General features: G+C 49.1%; 1 protein-coding gene across 1 annotated transcript; it reads right to left on the bottom strand.

The window, feature by feature from the left end:
* Nucleotides 1-853: 853 nt before the first annotated feature.
* Nucleotides 854-20,862, bottom strand: LOC137429274 (receptor-transporting protein 3-like). The gene is made up of 4 exons (XM_068119243.2): nt 20,713-20,862; nt 20,531-20,575; nt 6,080-6,262; nt 854-2,257 (listed from the first exon to the last, which is right to left on the bottom strand). Exons 1-4 carry the CDS (start codon nt 20,829-20,831, stop codon nt 1,909-1,911), a joined length of 696 nt encoding a protein of 231 aa, XP_067975344.2. The 5' UTR covers nt 20,832-20,862; the 3' UTR covers nt 854-1,908.
* Nucleotides 20,863-21,705: the final 843 nt, after the last annotated feature.

Here is a 21,705-nt window from a genome sequence, read left to right as displayed (position 1 = left end):
CTCCCCTTTAGGATTAGCTAGGGATACCGGGTGGTCGTTTAATTGTCTTGTCTGTTTTGTCTTGGCGCCTGTCTGTTCTTTAATTACTTGAACTTTGCCGCTGCATATCAGCGGGATTTTTTTTCCTTACCATTTATCTTTTCCTGGGTGTTGTACCCTGTATTTTTTTTCTTGATTCTGAGTAAAGGATTTGCATTTATTCCCCTGTTTAGAATTTTCATTGCATATCTCGATTGGCATACTGTGTTGAATTTAGGGGGGGTGTAAAATTGGGTCAGCATTTGGATGGTAACTTCGCTCGGTCACTTCTGACTGCTCATACGGCACGACCCGCCCATGGGGAACGTATTGGTCTCCCAAGCACATCTATTAGGATCTCCGGAGCTATAGGCAGTACCCCGAGCCCTTCACGCAGGGGCCAGGTCGTAACAATATATATATATATATATATATATATATATATATATATATATATATATATATATATAAATATATAAATATAAATATATGATACTCATCCTCGAAATACGCCACAATTGATATTTGATGCCTCCGATAATTAATCGATACTGGCGACAAGTAGCTAGCGTAACGCCTCATTCGACTGGCATTGCACCTTTTTTGATAGAATGCTCAGCCTGCAAAACAGCAATTCAACATTATAAAATCAGATAGATTAATCGAACCTAGACTCGACACCTCAGAGGCAATGTCCTCCCTCTGTCCCTTGACTAACAGATAGCAGGTGTAACATTAGCCACGCCCACTCTATGCCCATCCTGACGTCGGGCACTCCTGAGGGTTACTTTCAGTTGATTTAAATATGGGCAAATTAGCAACAAGCACCATGGGGGACATTTAAATTAAGGTTTAATAACGTGGTGGAACACAGAAATAAAGGCAAGGACGTTAATCATGGTTTATCAAGCTCAACCAGGTTAGCAGTGGAAGGGGAAGTAAAAGAGGGAGTAAAAGGGGGAGTAAAAGGGGGAGTAAAAGGGGGAGTAAAAGGGGGGTGAATGGTTGAAAGAAAAGACCCAAAGGGTAAATGTACCGGAATTGGGAGCGGGGAAGGAATCACTTTAAAGAGGCAAAATAAAGCAGCTTCGTGGATCGTATGCTGACATATCCTGACCAATTACTTATACTCACAAATCTATTGCACAGATATAAGAAAACTAATTTACATAGAATGTGTGCACATTTCAAACTAGCTCTGCCATTTGAATCGTTTTGTAAAATCTTTTTATAATTTGGTTTGCATTAAATATATATATATATATATATCAGAATTATTACTCCCGCCTGAGATGTAAAGCCAAAAGTGATGCCATGCTAAGTTTATGCGCTGAAAACGCAACACCTCTAAATTCAGGAATCTAGGTTGGCATTGCCAAGAAGGGATACAGCAAGTGGTCACCTTCTGGTTAAAGCAGTTATTACACCCCTAACACTTGCATTTTCAATCGCCTGCTAATTGACATTCCCGAAAAGCTTACAAACATTATATTGATTGCATTGATTGTATTGATTGTATTGATTATTTATTGTATCATTATATTGTATCATTGTATTGATCATTGTTGTAAAATAATCAGTTCTACAACAGGGTCTCAGAAGGTGAGTTTAATCTGTATCGAACACCAGCAATATCTGAAAGAGAATTAAGCAATCATAGGATCAATATATGACAAATATATGAGCAAGAAAGAGTATCATAATCAAGCACGTGAGCAAGCGATATGAAAAGTAGTTCCTTTACCATTCTAAGCATACACGTGGATAAAGCATGATAAATGTCTCAGGACTGCGCTTCACGTCTCGGGACTAAGTTCGTATAGTAGCCACGTAGCGGAGAGAAGCGGTAATGGCGCCTGGGTCGCAACTTGGATACGATTTCACCTCGAATTATTTATCAGCACAGATGCCAAGACGACAGGCCTCGCACAAACCTTCTTGGTGTGGTGCACCCATCTGGGCACGTCGGCCGTTGTCAATCGTAGTGCGAGGCACTGGAGCATCATAATATATTTTCTTTATGCGCTTCTTCAGACGGCTCAAGACTACTTCCTTCTCATCCTCATACCAACTTGGTTCGATCATCACAACGTTGGAAGAAGAACTGCATGGCTTACATGCTTGTTTAAAGGTCCGCACGCGTACTTCTCCGTGAACATCGTTCCTCAGCAGACGGAAGTGAAAGATAACCTTTCCTTCTATTGAAGTCCACTTGTGATCACATGTTGGGCAGACGAATCTGAATGAAGAGTGAAGACAATGATAAATTATTGCACAAATCTACTATTAGGGCATTGGGGATTAGGCAGCCCCCCCACATATTTGTAAAGATACCAATCCTCACCTACATTTGGCTTCCCCCACTTTTATGTAGAAATGTTACATTGGCCCCATTCCCTCTCCAGTTCTCTTGAAAAGTAAACAATCCATATAACCGATCATTTTATTTACAGAATCGTCTGAGGTCAAACTTGTAAAACGTTTTAAAAGAAAGAAAATGATATCACTTCCACAAATAGAGAAAATATTGTTGCGTCTACCCTGTGGTGAAGACTGCAGGGCAACAGGTGGCCAAAACGACCTTTAACTCCGAAGCGTATACCCAAAACTATGGCGGTAGTGATACGTGCGGGGTGGAGGGGAGCAAGGGCTTACCTGTATGGAGTTCACTGGGCTTCCTCGAACCCACCACGGATAAACAAGACAGAACACAAGGTATTGAAAATGCAACAAATAATAATTTAATGAAAAATAATGCAGGCAATAAAGAAATTAACGTTGAGGTAAACTATATTTCCTAAATGAGAGACACTCCAGACTGACTCGTATACAGACATCGGGAGAAATAAATAAAATAACATGTGGTACTCCCTGGCATTCTTTGTGGTAAATAACATGTGGTAAATAAAATAGCATGTGCGTTGGCCGGTACTCCCTGGCATTCTCAAACGGCCCTCGAATCCTGATGGTCATCTAATGGGTCCATGATCTTTCCTGGGAAAACCACATTTCCAAGCTGGCCTCCAAAGCCAGTCACCGACTGGGCATCCTCCGTCGAGTGAAGTCCTTCCTTGGCACACCTGAGCTCCTCACCACATACAAGGCTTTCATCCGCAACTCAATGGAATACTGCTCTCCCCTCTGGGCTGGTGCTGCTGCCTCACACCTAGCTCGGCTTTACGCTGTTGAAACCAAAGCTTTCATAATCATTGGAATCTCCCGTGATGAAGCCGATTCTGAGGGGCCTTTCACTCACTCACCGCAGGCAGGTTGGTGGTCTTTCTGTCTTCTATCGACTCCTCTCCGGCCTTGCTCCCTCAGCTCTGTCTGTGCTCTGTCCCCCAAACACTCCGACAGATCGCGCAAGATCTGCCAGCAACCCTCTTTGGTGAAACTGCCAAAATCAAGACTCTCGATTCACCTTCACTCTTTCATTCCTCTTTTCTCCCGCCTCTGGAACAAACTCCCTCACTCTCTTCAATCCCACTCCTCCCTCCAGGTCTTTAAAACAGCTGTTCACCACCATCTCTTATCTCCCCCCTTCCAAAACCTTGATCTTTCTACCCCCGTTAATTCACCCCAGATCCACTTTTTTGAAATACCAACTTCTTTCCTGGAAGTCCTAGCAGTATCCATATGTTTTATACCTCTCCCACCCCACCCCCCTTCCCATGCCTTCTCCCCCCAAGCCCTCTCCCTCCCACAGATCTCCCAATGTCCCTGCTCTCAAATGTTGTACTTGTGTGCTTTCCCCTCCCTCCCCATCTTGTCTACCGCTCCCTTTATTACCCTCGCCAGAGGAGAGCGTATTGCATTTGAGTCCGTTTGTTTGTCTGTTTGTCCGCACATAATAAATATGATTTTCTCTGCAACCGTTGGTCCGATTGACAGGAAATTTTCACGATATGTGCAATTCCACCTGCAGAATTTTTTAATGATAAATTATGACGTCATATGTCACGTGGTTCGGCCGCCATCTTGGAAAAATCGAAAAACTTTGCACCTCCACATTTCGAAAATCGCTGAATATAAAAAATTGAAACATGCCTCATTGTAAAGAACTCTCCATGCCGAATAAAATATGTTAATGATGATGTCATAGGTGCCTCCATTATGATGTCATAATTCGACAAGTACAAAACTTCATCCAATCAAGATAAAATTTCTTGAGCGCCATGTTGGCATAAACTGGTGAGAAAAAAAATAAATGATGACGTCATCGGTCACGTGATTCGGCCGCCATCTTGGAAAAAACGAAAATCTTTGCACCTCTATATCTCCGAAAGTGCTGAATAGAAAAAATGGAGACATGGCTCATTGTAAAGCATCTCCATGCGGAATAAAATATGTTAATGATGTCATAGGTGCCTCCATTATGACGTCATAATTCGACAAGTACAAAACTTCATTCGATCAAGATGAAATTTCTTGAGTATAATCTAGGAATAAATTAGTTTATTTTAAAAATGACGTCATCGGTCACGTGGTTCGGCCGCCATATTTGTTTTAACACAAAAGCCTTAAAAACCACTGAAAATACATCCTGGTGAGGGTTTGCAATCTCTAATTGCTCTTTTTCTTGTTATTATATGTTTTATGTGTCCGTTTTTTTTTTGTGATTAATGTTACCTCTTACACGAGCCTCGATATTGCATCCCAAAAAATAAATAATAAACTACATAGGTGAGTGCCACTGGGCAGCAATCATTTAACACATGACACCTTAGATTTTTTTTAGGCACAGGAATAATAACAGATTTCTTGAAACATGTCGGTGCAAGGGTCAAAAAAATGAGATGTTAAAAATGTCAGTAAACACTACTATTATCATTCGGCCTATCTCACCCAATCTGGTTAAAGTCATACTACCAGATACTATTATCTTTATCCATTTGAGTGCGTTTGTGTCTGGGATTGTTAAAATAGATTTTATTCACAATTCGGGTGTTCATTTTATTCTGTCAGGGCACTGTGTATTACATGAGAAAAACAAAATAATTCAAAAACTAGAAAGCATCTGAAAATGCAAAGCCAGTCCGCGTCCATTTGTATTCAGACTTCTTCTACTTCCATATGCTCCAAATAAGGACAACAGAAAAAAAAATAAAAAAATATTTTTAAATGATTTTATGCAGTCTTGACCTTTGAGATTTAGATCTAAAAAATAATCAGCTTCTAGCTTTTGATTGGTGAACAAATTATGTGACCCAATTTGCAAATTCTTGAAATTTCAGGTCAATCAGGTGAAAATTGAATATTTGATGCAACCTTGACCTTGACCTTTGACCAACCTTGACCTTATGCAACCTTGACCTTTTGATCTAAAAACAAAAGCAATCAACCTGTAGCTTTTTATTGGTGAACCAATTCAGTGAACCAATATGCAAATTCTTAAAATTTCAGGTCAACGATGAAAATTGACGATTTTATGTGATGCTGACCTTTGACCTTTTGCCAAAATAATTAATTTCCCTTCTCCGTATTATCATAACAACGCTTTGGTGGAAATTTGCTAAGAATAGCTCAAAAAAAAAAAAATGTTACGTCCCAGAGACACACACGCGCACACACGCGCACACACGCGCACGCGCACACGCACCGCACCTGTCCCCTGCTGCAGATGGGAAGGGCCAACTACAGAACGGTACTCGGTAGAGAGCATACCTCCACCAGGCTGAACAGTTTGTTTTGTATCCCACTGATGGGCCGGATTTGTATTCGGATCTGAACCAAAACCTAATCGGATTGTTCTCGTCACATAACCAACTCATCCACAAACTTTATCATCTGTCCATAATTTTTGAAATATCGTGCTCTGCTGTACATATTTTTTGGCACTATCTCTCAATGGTGAAGAATCACTTATAAAAAAATGCATCCGAATCTTCAACGAAATCGAATCCATTCATCCTTGTCGTACTTCCAAACTGTCCACCAGATTTCATCCAAATCCGTGCAAAACGTTTTGAGATATCCAGCTCACAGACAGACAGACGTGAAAAAGAATAACCACCGTCCACATGAGGTATACGAGGTAAAAATGGACAATGTAAATATTTACTTGAGTTTACACTGGGAGGTGTACTGGCGCCATTCATCACTTAATCTTTGTCCTGTTTCGGCTGGAATGAGGTTTTCATCCGGGGTTATACTCCAGGCATGGGGAAGATCCTCAGTAAGCCAGTGAAAATGTGCTTCCCAATCACTCATGGTCTTTATACCAACAGTAAAATCTGGCGCTTGCCTGGAAGAGAAAACATTGTTCAGGATTTACCTTGAGAAATATCACTAATTTGTGTGTGAATTCTTTGCCAAATAAAGCACATGTCACATCTTCTTATTATAATAGAGCAAACGTACATGGTTATGTATGTGTATATGCGACAAAAACGTCTTCTTCTTCTTCTTCAAATAAATTTAACACCCAAAACACAGTCTGGTGAACTCTTAATTACGTTTAGACTACTGAGACCCCTCAGACCTTTGGGATTTGACGACCCCTTTAAGTTCCCCAAGAACCTTAAGACCACCAAGACCCCTGAATACCCAAAATACCCGAAAAGACCCAAATATCCGAAAGACCCAAAATACACTGAAGACACAAACACCCAAAAGGCCCCGAACACCCAAAAGGCCCCGAACACCCAAAAGGCCCCGAACACCCAAAAGGCCCCGAACACCCAAAAGGCCCCGAACACCCAAAAGGCTCCGAAGATGCAAAAGGCCCTAAAGACCCAAAACACCGCGCGCGAAGACCCAAAACTCCCCGAAGACCCGAAACACCCCGAAGGCCCAAAACACCCCGAAGGCCCAAAACACCCCGAAGACCCAAAACACCCCGAAGACCCAAAACACCCCGAAGACCCAAAACACCCCGAAGACCCAAAACACCCCGAAGACACAAAACACCCCGAAGACACAAAACACCCCGAAGACCCAAAACACCCCGAAGACCCAAAACACCCCGAAGACACAAAACACCCCGAAGACCCAAAACACCCCGAAGGCCCAAAACACCCCGAAGGCCCAAAACACCCCGAAGGCCCAAAACACCCCGAAGGCCCAAAACACCCCGAAGGCCCAAAACACCCCGAAGACCCAAAACACCCCGAAGACCCAAAACACCCCGAAGACCCAAAACACCCCGAAGACCCAAAACACCCCGAAGACCCAAAACACCCCGAAGACCCAAAACACCCCGAAGACCCAAAACACCCCGAAGACCCAAAACACCCCGAAGACCCAAAACACCCCGAAGACCCAAAACACCCCGAAGACCCAAAACACCCCGAAGACCCAAAACACACCGAAGACCCAAAACACACCGAAGACCCAAAACACCCCGAAGACCCAAAACACCCCGAAGACCCAAAACACCCCGAAGACCCAAAACACCCCGAAGACCCAAAACACCCCGAAGACCCAAAACACCCCGAAGACCCAAAACACCCCGAAGACCCAAAACACCCCGAAGACCCAAAACACCCCGAAGACCCAAAACACCCCGAAGACCCAAAACACCCCGAAGACCCAAAACACCCCGAAGACCCAAAACACCCCGAAGACCCAAAACACCCCGAAGACCCAAAACACCCCGAAGACCCAAAACACCCCGAAGACCCAAAACACCCCGAAGACCCAAAACACCCCGAAGACCCAAAACACCCCGAAGACCCAAAACACCCCGAAGACCCAAAACACCCCGAAGACCCAAAACACCCCGAAGACCCAAAACACCCCGAAGACCCAAAACACCCCAAAGACCCAAAATACCCTGAAGACCCAAAACCCCAAAATATTCTTAAAGACTCAGGGGAACCAAAAGACCCTTAAGACCCAAAAGACCCTGAAGACCCCGAAGACTCAAAACACCCGAAATACCAAAAATACCATTAAAGGTCTTCAGGATCGAAAAGACCCCGAAGACCCAAAAGACCTGCAGTGGTTTTATTCAGTGGTATATGACAACATGCTGTTTTTCTTCCTATTTAAAAGGCTTTTTTCAATTTCCTCTCCAGCTCATTCCACTTCCAAAAAAAAATAATTCAATCTCTTATACTTCTCCCTCACTACATGTTCTAAATTCACATTCATTCCATCCCTCCTCCATCGTTCTTAAACGGATCGCTAACTTGAAAATCACAATAAACCCAATTTGTTATCAATGTTCGTCTTGAAGGAGCTGGGCTCCAACGCGAGTTGAAAGAATTGACGCGACCAAAGATGGAAATTCGTCCGAGTAGGTTTAATAAATGTATCACACTCGGGTACTCTGAAAAGCCCGTTTATCGGGCAGCAATATATATACACATTTATGTCGGGAAGTTTGCCCGGCAAAAGCTATACCGGGCATGCCCGGGTATCAAGGGCGAGCCTTGGAAAGGCGAGTCTGGACCTGCCCGGGCGTGTTTGGCTGCGGCCTGGCAAGTCGAGGCTGGGCGTGCCCGGGCGCTCTGGACGAGCACTGGAAAGGCGATAGCGGGCATGCCCGGACGCTCTGGGCGAGCCCTGGAAAGGCGATAGCGGGCATGCCCGGACGCTCTGGGCGAGCCCTGGAAAGGCGATAGCGGGCATGCCCGGACGCTCTGGGCGAGCCCTGGAAAGGCGATAGCGGGCATGCCCGGACGCTCTGGGCGAGCCCTGGAAAGGCGAGAGCGGGCATGCCCGGGAAAGACGAGACCGGGCGTGCCCGGGAACAGTGAGTCCGGGCATGCCCGGGAGAGGCGCGTCTGGCTGTGTTCTGGCCGGTGCAAGGCGATTGTGTGCATCCAGCGGTAACCGCTACAGTCTTTCATTAATCATCCACTTTCTAAACTCCCCCCTTGCCCCTCCACTCCTAAACTCCCCCCTTGCCCCTCCACTCCTAAACTCCCCCCTTGCCCCTCCACTCCTAAACTCCCCCTTTGCCCCTCCACTCCTAAACTCCCGCCTTGCCCCTCCACTCCTAAACTACCCCCCAACCCCTCCCTTTCAAATCTCCCCCCATACCATTCCTCTCCAATTCTCCCTCCCACCTCCTTCTCAAAGCTGCCTCCTCCCCACTTCGTCTCCCTTCTATCTCATACCTCCACCTCCCCCAAACTTCTACTTTCCTCGGCCCCCCCTCAAACAACCCCTCACTGTGCCTCATCCCATCACCGTCAAACCTTTCGTCCTCCTCATCCTTCCCTTTCTTGTACCTCTTCTGTAATCTCTGACACACTATCAACTGCTCTCCCTACCTCCCCCTCTCATCCTTCATCTTACCCTACCCCTCCCCTCCCCTGTCCTGCACCCGATGCTCCCCCTCTCTTCATTAACGGTATGGACTTCAAACATCCGGGGCCTTCGCTCAAACCTGACTGATCTCTCCATACAGGTTGCTTCTGCCAATCCAGAAATGATCTGCTCAACAGAAACTTTCCTCCTTTAAGATGTCTCTGATTCCTTAATATCTCTTCCTGCTTACTCGCTGCTCCGGTATGATAGACCTGAGCCTCGTCCTGGTGGTGGGGTTGCTATCTTTATCAAAAACTCTCTTCCTCACTCTCCTTGCACTGCCCTCTCTCCACCCCACCCACAGGAGTACCTCTGGCTATGGCTTCCTCTCCACTCCCACCTTTTGTTCATATGTGTTCTGTACCGTCCTCCAAACAATGATGACTCCATTTACATTTTGCTGTCTGACAACATGGACCAACTTCTATCCACTCATCCCAACTCTCTTCCTCATATGTGACGAAGTCAACTGTCGTCACGCCAGCTGGCTGGGTGTGGGTTCCTCTCTCACCAGTCATGGCACCTCAGCAAAGGACTTCTGTGACTCACTGGGTCACAGTTCCGCTCTGTGCCGCTCCACACAATCTGTCAATTTCCCGACCCGGATCTCAGTCAATGGAGTATCTTCTCTTCCATAATTGGTTATGCCAAACTTCACTGCAAATGTCTGCTGCTCTTCTTCTGCTCCAATCAGTTCTTCTGATCATGTTCTTGTTGAAGTGGACATCTCCCTGGCCATTCTCAGATAGCCTCCACAGCGCCGACGAGTCTGGCATTTCACTCAGGCCAACTGGCACGGGCTGCAAGCAGCCATCAATCATCTGGACTGGTCTCCCATCTCTACTGCCTCTGACATCAATTCTTCCTGGGAATTCTTCCAAAGAAAACTGCTCTCTCTCATGCACAGATTTATCCCATCTCGTCTTCAGTTGTCTTACCCTTCCTCCCGTCCATGGTACACTGAATCTTGTGGTGAGGCAGTTGCCCTGAAACAACTTGCCTTTGCCTCTTGGAAGGCTAATCCAACTGCAAGCAATCTCAGTTCCTTCCACCAAGCTCGGAGCAAGTGTGTGTCCACCCTCAGGAGTGCCAGGAAGCACTATCTCTCCACACTCAAGAATGAACTCTCAAACCTGTCTCCTTCCTCCAAATCCTGGTGGTGTCTGGTCAAATCCGTTTCTGGTGTTTGTTCCCCCTCCAGCCCCTCCCTTACCTCAAATAGCGACACAGTTGACACTGCACGTGACAAAGCCGAATGCCTCAACTCTGTGTTTGCCTCAAAATCATGTGTCCCAAACCCATCTCTCTCTGTTCCCACCTTACCCAGTCGAACCAAACGGCTCCTGGACTCTGTGTCCTTCTCTCCTGACAAGGTGGAGAAGTTTTTTGTCAAACCTCGACTGATTCTGCAACTAGACCAGACGGCATCAGCCCAACGGTCCTAAAATCCTGCTCTGCCGCCCTATCTCACCCTCTCTCTGTTCTTTTCACCCTCTCTTTTGCTCAAGGTCATCTGCCAGCATCTTGGAAATCAGCAAACATTACCGCTTTACGCAAAAAATGTGCAAAAACAGATCCTTGCAACTACAGACCAATCAGCCTGCTCCCAATTATCAGCAAAGTCATGGAATCCATCATTGCTTCGGATATGAAATCTTTCCTCTTCTCCAATGGCTTGATCTCCGATCATCAATTTGGATTCAGACCAGGTCATTCTACTCTGGACATGCTGCTTCTGGATTGTCTCAACAACAATTTCCTGTTTGGCTGTCCTCAATGCCAAACAGGAAATCAGAGCTGTCTCCCTTGACATATCATGTGCCTTCGATACGGTCTGGCACCCAGCTCTGCTCACCAAACTCTCCTCCTATGGTATCCATGGAAATCTCAACGATTGGCTTGCGGACTTCCTCTCTGGTTGTAGTCAACGTGTGGCCCTGAATGGATTTCTCTCATCTCCCCCTTCCTGTTCAGGCTGGAGTTCCCCAAGGCAGTGTTCTGCGCCCTGTGCTTTTTCTGGTCTTTATCAATGATCTCTCCGACTCTCTGGAAAATTCTCTCTATCTCTTTGCTGATGACTCTACTCTCTGTCGCTCCATTCCTCATCCCTCAGATCGGCAGTCTGCAGCCTCCTCACTCTCTGCAGACCTGGACAAAATCACAGACTGGTCAAGAAAGTGGAACATGTCTTTCAATTTTGACAAATCTCACACTCACCTTGTCTCTCCAAAAAGACCGACTGGACAACCGTCCCATCTACTTTCTCAACAATCCTCTCCAAGAAGTACTGTCGCTCAAGCTTTTGGGTCTCACTATCTGCTAGGATCTTTCTTGGAAAAACCACATTTCCAAGCTGGCCTCCAAAGCCAGTCGCCGACTGGGCATCCTCCGTCGTGCCAAGTCCGACCTTGGCACACCTGAGCTCCTCACCACATACAAGGCTTTCATCCGCAGCTCAATGGAATACTGTTCTCCCCTCTGGGCCGGTGCTCCTGCCTCACACCTAGCTCGTCTTCACGCTGTTGAAACCAAAGCTTTCAGAATCATTGGAATCTCCCGTGATGAAGCTGATTCTGAGGGGCCTTTCACTCACTCACCGCAGGCAGGTTGGTGGTCTCTGTCTTCTACCGAGTCCTCTTTGGCCTTGCTCCCCCAGCTCTCTCTGTGTTGTCCACAAATATTCCTGCAGGTCGCACAATATCTGCCAGCAACCCTCTTATGGTTAAACTGCCGAAATCTAGGCTATCTGCTCACCTTCACTCTTTCATTCCTCTTTTCTCCCGCCTCTGGAACAAACTCCCACACTCCATTCAATCCCATTCCTCCCTCCAGGTCTTTAAAACAGCTGTTCACCACCATCTCTTATCTTCCCCCATCCAAAACCTTGATCTTTTCTACCCCTGCTAATTCACCCGATCCACTTTTTTTGAAATTCCAACTTCTTTCCTGGAAGTCCTTGCACTGTCCATATGTTTTATACCTCTCCCACCCCCCCCCCTTCCCATGCCCCCACCCAAAGCCCTCTCCCTCCCACAGATCTCTCGATGTCCCTGTTCTCAAATGTTGTGTTTGTGTCCTTCCGCCTCTCCCCATCTTGTCTACCGCTCCCCTTATTATATGTTTTATGTGTCGGTTTGTCTATTTGTGTGAATAATGTTAGCTCTTTCACAAGCCTCGATCTTGTATGGGGGGGGGGGGGGGGGGGGGGAAAGACCCCGAAGACCCAAAAGACACCGAAATAGTCAAGTATGCCTATCCCTCTGAAACGACGTGTGGTGAGGCATGCGGAGCTGCTCAGTTGAGCAGTACTACAACCTTCAGTCGAGCAGTACTATAACCTTCAGTCGAGCAGTACAATAACCTTCAGTCGAGCAGTTCTATAACCTTCAGTTGAGCAGTACTATAACCTTCAGTTGAGCAGTACTATATCCTTCAGTTGAGCAGTACGATAACCTTCACTTAGTTGAGCAGTACTATAACCATTAGTTGAGCAGTACTATAACTTTCCCTTAGTTGAGCAGTACTATAACCTTCAGTTGAGCAGTACTATAACCTTCAGTTGAGCAGTACTATAACCTTCAGTTGAGCAGTACTTTGACCTTCAGTTGAGCAGTACTATAACCTTCAGTTGAGCAGTACTATAACCTTCAGTTGAGCAGTACTATAACCTTCAGTTGAGCAGTACTATAACCTTCAGTTGAGCAGTACTATAACCTTCAGTCGAGCAGTTCTATAACCTTCAGTTGAGCAGTACTATAACCTTCAGTTGAGCAGTACTATAACCTTCAGTTGAGCAGTACTATAACCTTCAGTTGAGCAGTACTATAACCTTCAGTTGAGCAGTACTTTAACCTTCAGTTGAGCAGTACTATAACCTTCAGTTGAGCAGTACGTTAACCTTCAGTTGGGCAGTACTATACCTCCAGTTGAGCAGTACTATAACCTTCAGTTGAGCAGTACTTTGACCTTTAGTTGAGCAGTACTATAACCTTCATTTGAGCAGTACTATAACCTTCAGTTGAGCAGTACTATGACCTTCAGTTGAGTAGTACTTTGACCTTCAGTTGAGCAGTACTATAACCTTCAGTTGAGCAGCACTACAACCTTCAGTTGAGCAGTACTATAACCTTCAGTTGAGCAGCACTATAACCTTCAGTTGAGCAGTACTATAACCTTCAGTTGGGCAGTACTATAACCTTCAGTTGAGCAGTACTATAACCTTCAGTTGAGCAGTACTTTGACCTTCAGTTGAGCAGTACTATAACCTTCAGTTGAGCAGTACTATAACCTTCAGTTGAGCAGTACTATAACCTTCAGTTGAGCAGTACTATAACCTTCAGTTGAGCAGTACTATAACCTTCAGTTGAGCAGTACTATAACCTTCAGTCGAGCAGTACTTTAACCTTCAGTCGAGCAGTACTTTAACCTTCAGTTGAGCAGAACTATAACCTTCAGTTGAGCAGCACTACAACCTTCAGTTGAGCAGCACTACAACCTTCAGTTGAGCAGTACTATAACCTTCAGTTGAGCAGAACTATAACCTTCAGTCGAGCAGTACTTTAACCTTCAGTCGAGCAGTACTTTAACCTTCAGTTGAGCAGAACTATAACCTTCAGTTGAGCAGCACTACAACCTTCAGTTGAGCAGTACTATAACCTTCAGTTGAGCAGCACTATAACCTTCAGTTGAGCAGTACTATAACCTTCAGTTGGGCAGTACTATAACCTTCAGTTGGGCAGTACTATAACCTTCAGTTGAGCAGTACTATAACCTTCAGTTGAGCAGTACTATAACCTTCAGTTGAGCAGTACTATAACCTTCAGTTGAGCAGTACTATAATCTTCAGTCGAGCAGTACTATAACCTTCAGTTGAGCAGTACTATAACCTTCAGTTGAGCAGTACTATAACCTTCAGTTGGGCAGTACTATAACCTTCAGTTGGGCAGTACTATAACCTTCAGTTGAGCAGTACTTTGACCTTCAGTTGAGCAGTACTATAACCTTCAGTTGAGCAGTACTATAACCTTCAGTTGAGCAGTACTATAACCTTCGGTTGAGCAGTACTATAACCTTCAGTTGAGCAGTACTATAACCTTCAGCCGAGCAGTACTATAACCTTCAGTTGAGCAGTACTATAACCTTCAGTTGAGCAGTACTATAACCTTCAGTTGAGCAGTACTATAACCTTCAGTCGAGCAGAACTATAACCTTCAGTTGAGCAGTACTTTAACCTTCAGTCGAGCAGTACTTTAACCTTCAGTTGAGCAGAACTATAACCTTCAGTTGAGCAGCACTACAACCTTCAGTTGAGCAGTACTATAACCTTCAGTTGAGCAGCACTATAACCTTCAGTTGAGCAGTACTATAACCTTCAGTTGGGCAGTACTATAACCTTCAGTTGAGCAGTACTTTCACCTTCAGTTGAGCAGTACTATAACCTTCAGTTGAGCAGTACTATAACCTTCAGTTGAGCATGTAGCGGCTACCGCTGGGTTTTCACAATCGCCTTGCACCTATCAAGGACGCGGAGCGATCACCATGCCGGGCTCGTCCAGGACGCCCGGGCAGGCCCGCGCTCAACTTGCCAGGCCTCGGTCGGGACGCCCGGGCAGGCTCGCCCTCAACTTGCCAGGCCGCAGCCAGGACGCTGGGCCACGCCCCCTCTCGCCTTTCCTGGGCAAGCGCTCCGGGATAATATGTATATATATTGCTGCCCGATAAACGGGCTTTTCAGAGTGCCTGAGTGTTTGGTTTGATTAAAGCAACTCGGATGAATTCCAGCTTTTTGTCGCGTCCATTCTTCCGATCGACGTGGGAGCCCCAGCTCCTTCATTGGTGACCTACCGACATGGACACGGCAGTCGCCCTTAAACTGCCTACCTTCTGGGAGGCTCACGCGGCGGTTTGGTTCGCACAGGCGGATTCCCTGTTCGCCCTGCGAGGCATCACGGCCGATGACACCCGCTTCCACCATGTGGTAGCAGCGCTCGGTTCGGCCACCGCGGCCCGCGCCCTGAGCCTCCTCGAGAGCCCGCCAGCCGCTGACAAATACGGCGCGATTAAGAAGCTTCTCCTCGACGCTTTCGCCCTCCCATCGGCGGAACGCGCACGGCGCCTGCTCGACCTGCCCGAGCTCGGCGACACGCGCCCTTCCGAGCGAATGGACTACATGCTTTCACTGCTCGGCGAGCACTCTCCGGCATTCCTGTTCCGGGAGCTGTTCCTCCGTCAGCTGCCTAACCCGGTACGCCTCGCCCTGGCAAGCACGACGATCACAGATCCCCGGGCCCTTGCCAGAGAAGCCGACAAGATCTCCGCCGCAGGACAGCGCATCGCAGCGGCGACATGGGACCCACCGCCGTCCGACGCAACACCCATGGCGCCCGAGCACCCGGCACGGTCGACGACCGAACTGCCGACGCAATTGGCGGCCGCTACACCGAGCCGACCACCTCCAGCACGACGACCGGGGCCTCCACCTGACCAAGCGTGGTGTTACTATCATGCCAGGTTCGGACAGAAGGCCCGGACATGCCGACCCCCGTGCACCTTCGGCAGGCCGGGAAACGGCCGGGCCGGCGTTCATTACCAGCCATGAGCGCCGGCCACACGGGCAACTTACTGTTCATCACGGATAAAGCGTCCGGACGGCGCTTCCTGTGCGACACCGGCGCCCAACTGAGCGTCATACCCGCCTCTGACCAGGACAGGCAATCTGCGGTTTGCGGCCCCTCCTTGGTTGCGGCCAACGGATCGACCATCCGCACCTTCGGCCCGCGCAACGTCACCCTCTGCTTCGGCGGCCAACGCTTTGCTTGGACGTTTGTAACCGCAAACGTGCCCATGGCTCTGCTAGGCGCCGACTTCCTCTGCGCACACGGACTGCTGGTGGACGTCCAACGGCGTCGTTTAATCAACGCCGAAACCTTCAGCTCCCTGGTATGCACATTGAGCAGCTCCACGCCGACCGAGCTGGCATGCGCCGTCCCGGCGGCGAACGAGTTTGCTCGCCTGCTCACGGAGTTCCCGGCCCTCACGTGGCCGACGTTTTCGGCCGTCGCAGTACAGCATGGGATCGAGCACCACATACCAACCACGGGCCCGCCGGTCTACGCCAGGGCCCGCCGCCTCGACCCAGCCAAGCTCGCCGTGGCGAAGGCTGAATTCGACGCGTTGGAGCACCTCGGCATCGTGCGGCGCTCCGATAGCGCGTGGGCCTCGCCACTGCACATCGTGCCAAAGCCGGGGGGTGGATGGCGCCCGTGTGGCGACTACCGCCGTCTCAATGACGCTACCACCCCCGACAGGTACCCGATCCCGCATATCCAAGACTTCTCCGCCCGTCTGGCGGGACGGGTCATTTTTTCGAAAATTGATCTCATACGGGGATATCACCAGGTACCTGTCAGGGCGGCCGACGTCCCTAAAACGGCAGTCATCACACCGTTCGGCTTATTCGAATTCTTGCGGATGCCGTTTGGTCTCAAGAACGCGGCTCAGGCGTTCCAGCGCTTGATGGACGGCGTGCTGCGTGACCTGCCGTTCCTTTTCGTTTACCTGGACGACATCCTCGTCGCCAGCACGTCCCGGGCCGAGCACCTCCTCCACCTCCGAACACTGTTCGGGCGCCTCAGCGAGCACGGCCTCATCGTCAACCCGGCCAAATGCCACTTCGGCACGACGGCCGTTGATTTTTTGGGCCACCACATCACCAAGAACGGGGCCGTGCCGCTGCCAACCAAGGTCGAGGCCATCACCACGTTCCCGCGTCCCCGCACCATAAAGGCCCTGCAGGAATTCCTGGGAATGGTGAATTTTTATCACCGCTTCGTGCCCCGCGCTGCTCAACTCATGCGGCCCCTCTACGAAGCCCTCCGGGGCAAGCCGGCCAAGCACGACATCGCCTGGTCCGCAGCAATGGATGCGGCCTTCCAAAGCTCAAAGCGGGCCCTCGCCGTCACAACACTGCTCGCTCACCCGGTGCTCAACGCTCCCATCGCCCTCACCACGGATGCCTCCGACTACGCGGTGGGCGCCGTACATGAGTAATGGGTGAACGGGGTTTGGCAGCCACTCGCTTTTTTCAGCCGGCAGCTCCGGCCGAACGAGCTCAAATACAGCACGTTTGACCGGGAGCTCCTCGGTCTACACCTGGCCGTCCGCCATTTCCGCCACCTCCTGGAGGGCCGACCTTTCACGGCGTTCGTCGACCACAAGCCATTGGTTTACGCCATGGCCAAGGTCACGGAGCCGTGGTCGGCCCGCCAACAGTGCCACCTCTCCGCCGTGTCGGAGTTTACCACGGACATCCCGCACGTCGCCGGCAAAAACAACGCCGTGGCCGACTGTCTTTCCCGGGCCAGCGCGAACGCGGTCCACCTGGGCGTGGACTTTGCGCTTATGGCGGCGGACCAAACCACCGACACCACGGTGCAAGCCCTCCGGGCGGCGGACACGGGCCTCCGCCTGGCCGACATCCCCTTCGCGGACACTGTCCTGCTCTGCGACGTCTCCCAAGGCCAGCCTCGCCCCATCGTGCCCGTCACCTGGCAACGCCGCATCTTCGCCTCCCTCCACGGCCTTTCCCACCCGGGCCGGAAAGCTTCCCAGAAGCTGGTGTCGGCGCGATTCGTCTGGCACGGCCTTCGTCGGGACGTCCGCGATTGGACCAGCACCTGCACGGCCTGCCAACGGGCCAAGGTCCACCGACACACCCAGGCCCCGCTGGCACCTTTCACCGTGCCCGAACGACGTTTCGACCACGTCAACGTGGATCTGGTGGGCCCCCTCCCCCCGTCACGGGGGTTCACACACCTGCTCACCATGGGGGACAGGACCACCAGGTGGCCGGAGGCCGTTCCCCTCGTCTCCACCACCACCGCCGACGTGGCGCAGGCTTTCATCGCCACCTGGGTCGCCCGCTTCGGCGCACCGGCGGACATCTCATCAGACCGCGGACCACAGTTCACCTCCGAGCTGTGGGGCGCGGTCGCCCGCAACCTGGGGGTCAATCTCCACCATACTACGGCCTACCACCCCCAAGCAAACGGGTTGTGCGAGCGATTCCACCGCTCCATGAAGGCCGCGCTCATGGCCGGCCTTCAAGACGGCGGTTGGGCCGACCGGCTGCCGTGGGTCCTTTTGGGCCTCCGCACGGCCCCCAAGGAGGACCTCCAGGCATCCACCGCCGAGCTTGTCTATGGCCAGGCGCTACGCGTCCCGGCGAATTCGTGCCCGACGCTACCAGTCCCTGGTCCGCAGCTCACCAGCGCTCGGACCTCCAGGAGGCCGCCCGACGGTTTGCCCCCGTGCCAACATCCCACCACGGTGACCCCCAGTCCTACGTCCCCCCAGCACTTCGCACAGCGGAGTATGTTTTTGTGCGTCACGACGCACATCGGGGGCCACTCCGGGCGCCGTACGACGGGCCCTTCCGGGTGTTGCGACGGGACGACAAGTCGTTCGTCATCGACATCGGCGGCAGGTCGGACCGGATTGCGGTGGACCGCCTCAAGCCGGCGCACGTGGACGTCGACCACCCACCACGGGTGGCCCTTCTGCCGCGGCGAGGCCACCCCCCGTCCACGGTGCCCCCCACTCGACCGCCCACCACCACACCGGACCCCCTCCCACGACCCGCCAGGGGTCGCTTCGGCCGGGTCATCAGGACCCCCCTCAAATTGACCCTGCCGGTGCAAGTCGATTCTGGGGGGACGTGTGTAGCGGCTACCGCTGGGTTTTCACAATCGCCTTGCACCTATCAAGGACGTGGAGCGATCACCATGCCGGGCTCGTCCAGGACGCCCGTGCAGGCCCGCGCTCAACTTGCCAGGCCTCGGTCGGGACGCTGGGCCACGCCCCCTCTCGCCTTTCCTGGGCAAACGCTCCGGGATAATATGTATATATATTGCTGCCCGATAAACGGGCTTTTCAGAGTGCCTGAGTGTTTGGTTTGATGAAAGCAACTCGGATGAATTCCAGCTTTTTGTCGCGTCCATTCTTCCGATCGACGTGGGAGCCCCAGCTCCTTCAAGCAGTACTATAACCTTCAGTTGAGCAGTACTATAACCTTCAGTTGAGCAGTACTATAACCTTCAGTCGAGCAGTACTTTAACCTTCAGTTGAGCAGTACTATAACCTTCAGTCGAGCAGTACTATAACCTTCAGTTGAGCAGTACTATAACCTTCAGTCGAGCAGTACTTTAACCTTCAGTTGAGCAGAACTATAACCTTCAGTCGAGCAGTACTTTAACCTTCAGTTGAGCAGTACTATAACCTTCAGTTGAGCAGTACTATAACCTTCAGTCGAGCAGTACTATATCCTTCAGTCGAGCAGTACTATAACCTTCAGTCGAGCAGTACTATAACCTTCAGTTGAGCAGTACTATAACCTTCAGTTGAGCAGTACTATAACCTTCAGTTGAGCAGTACTATAACCTTCAGTCGAGCAGTACTATATCCTTCAGTTGAGCAGTACTTTAACCGTCAGTTGAGCAGTACTATAACCTTCAGTTGAGCAGTACTATAACCTTCAGTTGAGCAGTACTATATCCTTCAGTTGAGCAGTACTATAACCTTCAGTCGAGCAGTACTTTAACCTTCAGTCGAGCAGTACTTTAACCTTCAGTCGAGCAGTACTATAACCTTCAGTCGAGCAGTACTATAACCTTCAGTCGAGCAGTACTATATCCTTCAGTTGAGCAGTACTTTAACCTTCAGTTGAGCAGTACTTTAACCTTCAGTCGAGCAGTACTATAACCTTCAGTCGAGCAGTACTATAACCTTCAGTCGAGCAGTACTATAACCTTCAGTCGAGCAGTACTATAACCTTCAGTCGAGCAGTACTATAACCTTCAGTGGAGCAGTACTATAACCTTCAGTCGAGCAGTACTATAACCTTCAGTCGAGCAGTATGTTGGCAAAATGTTACCCCGTCTCGACAATCAAATTTGCCACTCGCACTCTCAGGGTGGGGGGCATGAAAGATTATTTTTCTTCTTCCTCCAATAAATTGTTTCAAATGACGTCCCACGTCCAAGTAGAAATAAAGTCCCATGTCCAAGTCGCAATAAAGTTCCATGTCCAAGTCGTAAGAAAGCCTCATGTCCAAGTTCCATATGTCATTTTTCTCAACACTGCATGGGGTAATACAAGATGTTCTAATAACACTATTTTAAATTGTCAGCCGACGCAGAGCGACACTCGCCTTCACAGAGGCTAATATTTTGTCCGACAGCTCAGAGCGGACACGTACGTGACCTGAAGATAACTTTCAGCTCCAATGCCAGCCCAAGGAGTCCTGCAATAAATACTGCACAGTTATATTTTAACTAATCCAATTGTCTCTTCATTACAAAGACGTGATCGTTTGTTAAAACATTGATTTCCTCAAATAAAACAAACAAATCATAAAGTCTCTCTTTCGGCCTCTCTCACCTGTAATAGATCCGCTTGTAGTGAAGGAAAGTGAGCGGCAGAAACTGCGCAGGTGAGGCTGACAGCGAGATTCCGGGAAACCACAATATAACCAATGACGTAACTTTCGTAACTTTCATATATAACCAATGACGTAACTTTCCTTCACTATAGAACACTAGCGGTGTTCTCGGTAAGTGCGTCATAATTACATCTCGTGGGGAAGATGAGAAGTAATGCGTTTAATACGAACCTTTGATCACTGAACGTGTTATAAATCGTTATCAATTTCTACCTTGTATTATGTGTCTGTGTTCGGATAATTATCATGAGACAATGCTGTTCAGTTCCTTGCACATATTGTTGCGTCACTCAGCGATTAAGACCACAGGGTGACGAATGACCGATCGTTTTTACTCCCGAGGCGAACTCCGAATTATTGGCGGTTATGTTTATGGCGCGCGGAGGATGGAAGGCAGCAAGGTGCTTACCTGAACAGAAACCAGACGGGTTTATTGCCGAACCCACCAACAAAGAAACAAGACAAAAAAAAATAAATGAAAAATGCCACAATAATGAATTTAATGAAGTAAATCGAAGAAGAAAAAAAATGTGGAGGCTTAAAATAAATTTTTTTTCTTTTTTTGTATACAGAGTCAAGGCTCATGTAAGACCTAACATTACACACGAGAACAGGCAGACCCATAAAACATACAAAAAATAAAGGGAGCAGGAGACAAGGGGGGGGGGGGGGAGAGAGGAAAACATACAAGCACAACAGTAGAGAACAGGAACGTTGGTATATCTGTGGAAGAGAGAGAGGGCCGGTGGGGAAATGAAAGATTGAGGAATGAAAGAAAAACGAGGAATGAAAGAGTGAAGGTAAGCAGAGAGTCTTGATTTTGGCTGTTTCACCAGAAGAGGGTTTCTGACAGATCTTGTGCATCCTGCAGAAAAATTTGGGGGACAGAGCACAGGCAGAGCAGGGGGAGCAAGGCTGGAGAGGAGTCGGTA

Source organism: Myxine glutinosa, chromosome 6, assembly GCF_964187855.1.
Source record: "Myxine glutinosa chromosome 6, kmMyxGlut1.1, whole genome shotgun sequence".
NCBI classification, from domain to species: Eukaryota; Metazoa; Chordata; class Myxini; order Myxiniformes; family Myxinidae; genus Myxine; species Myxine glutinosa.
The sequence above is the reverse complement of the archived record's forward strand: the minus strand, read 5'-3'. Positions and strand labels throughout refer to the sequence as shown.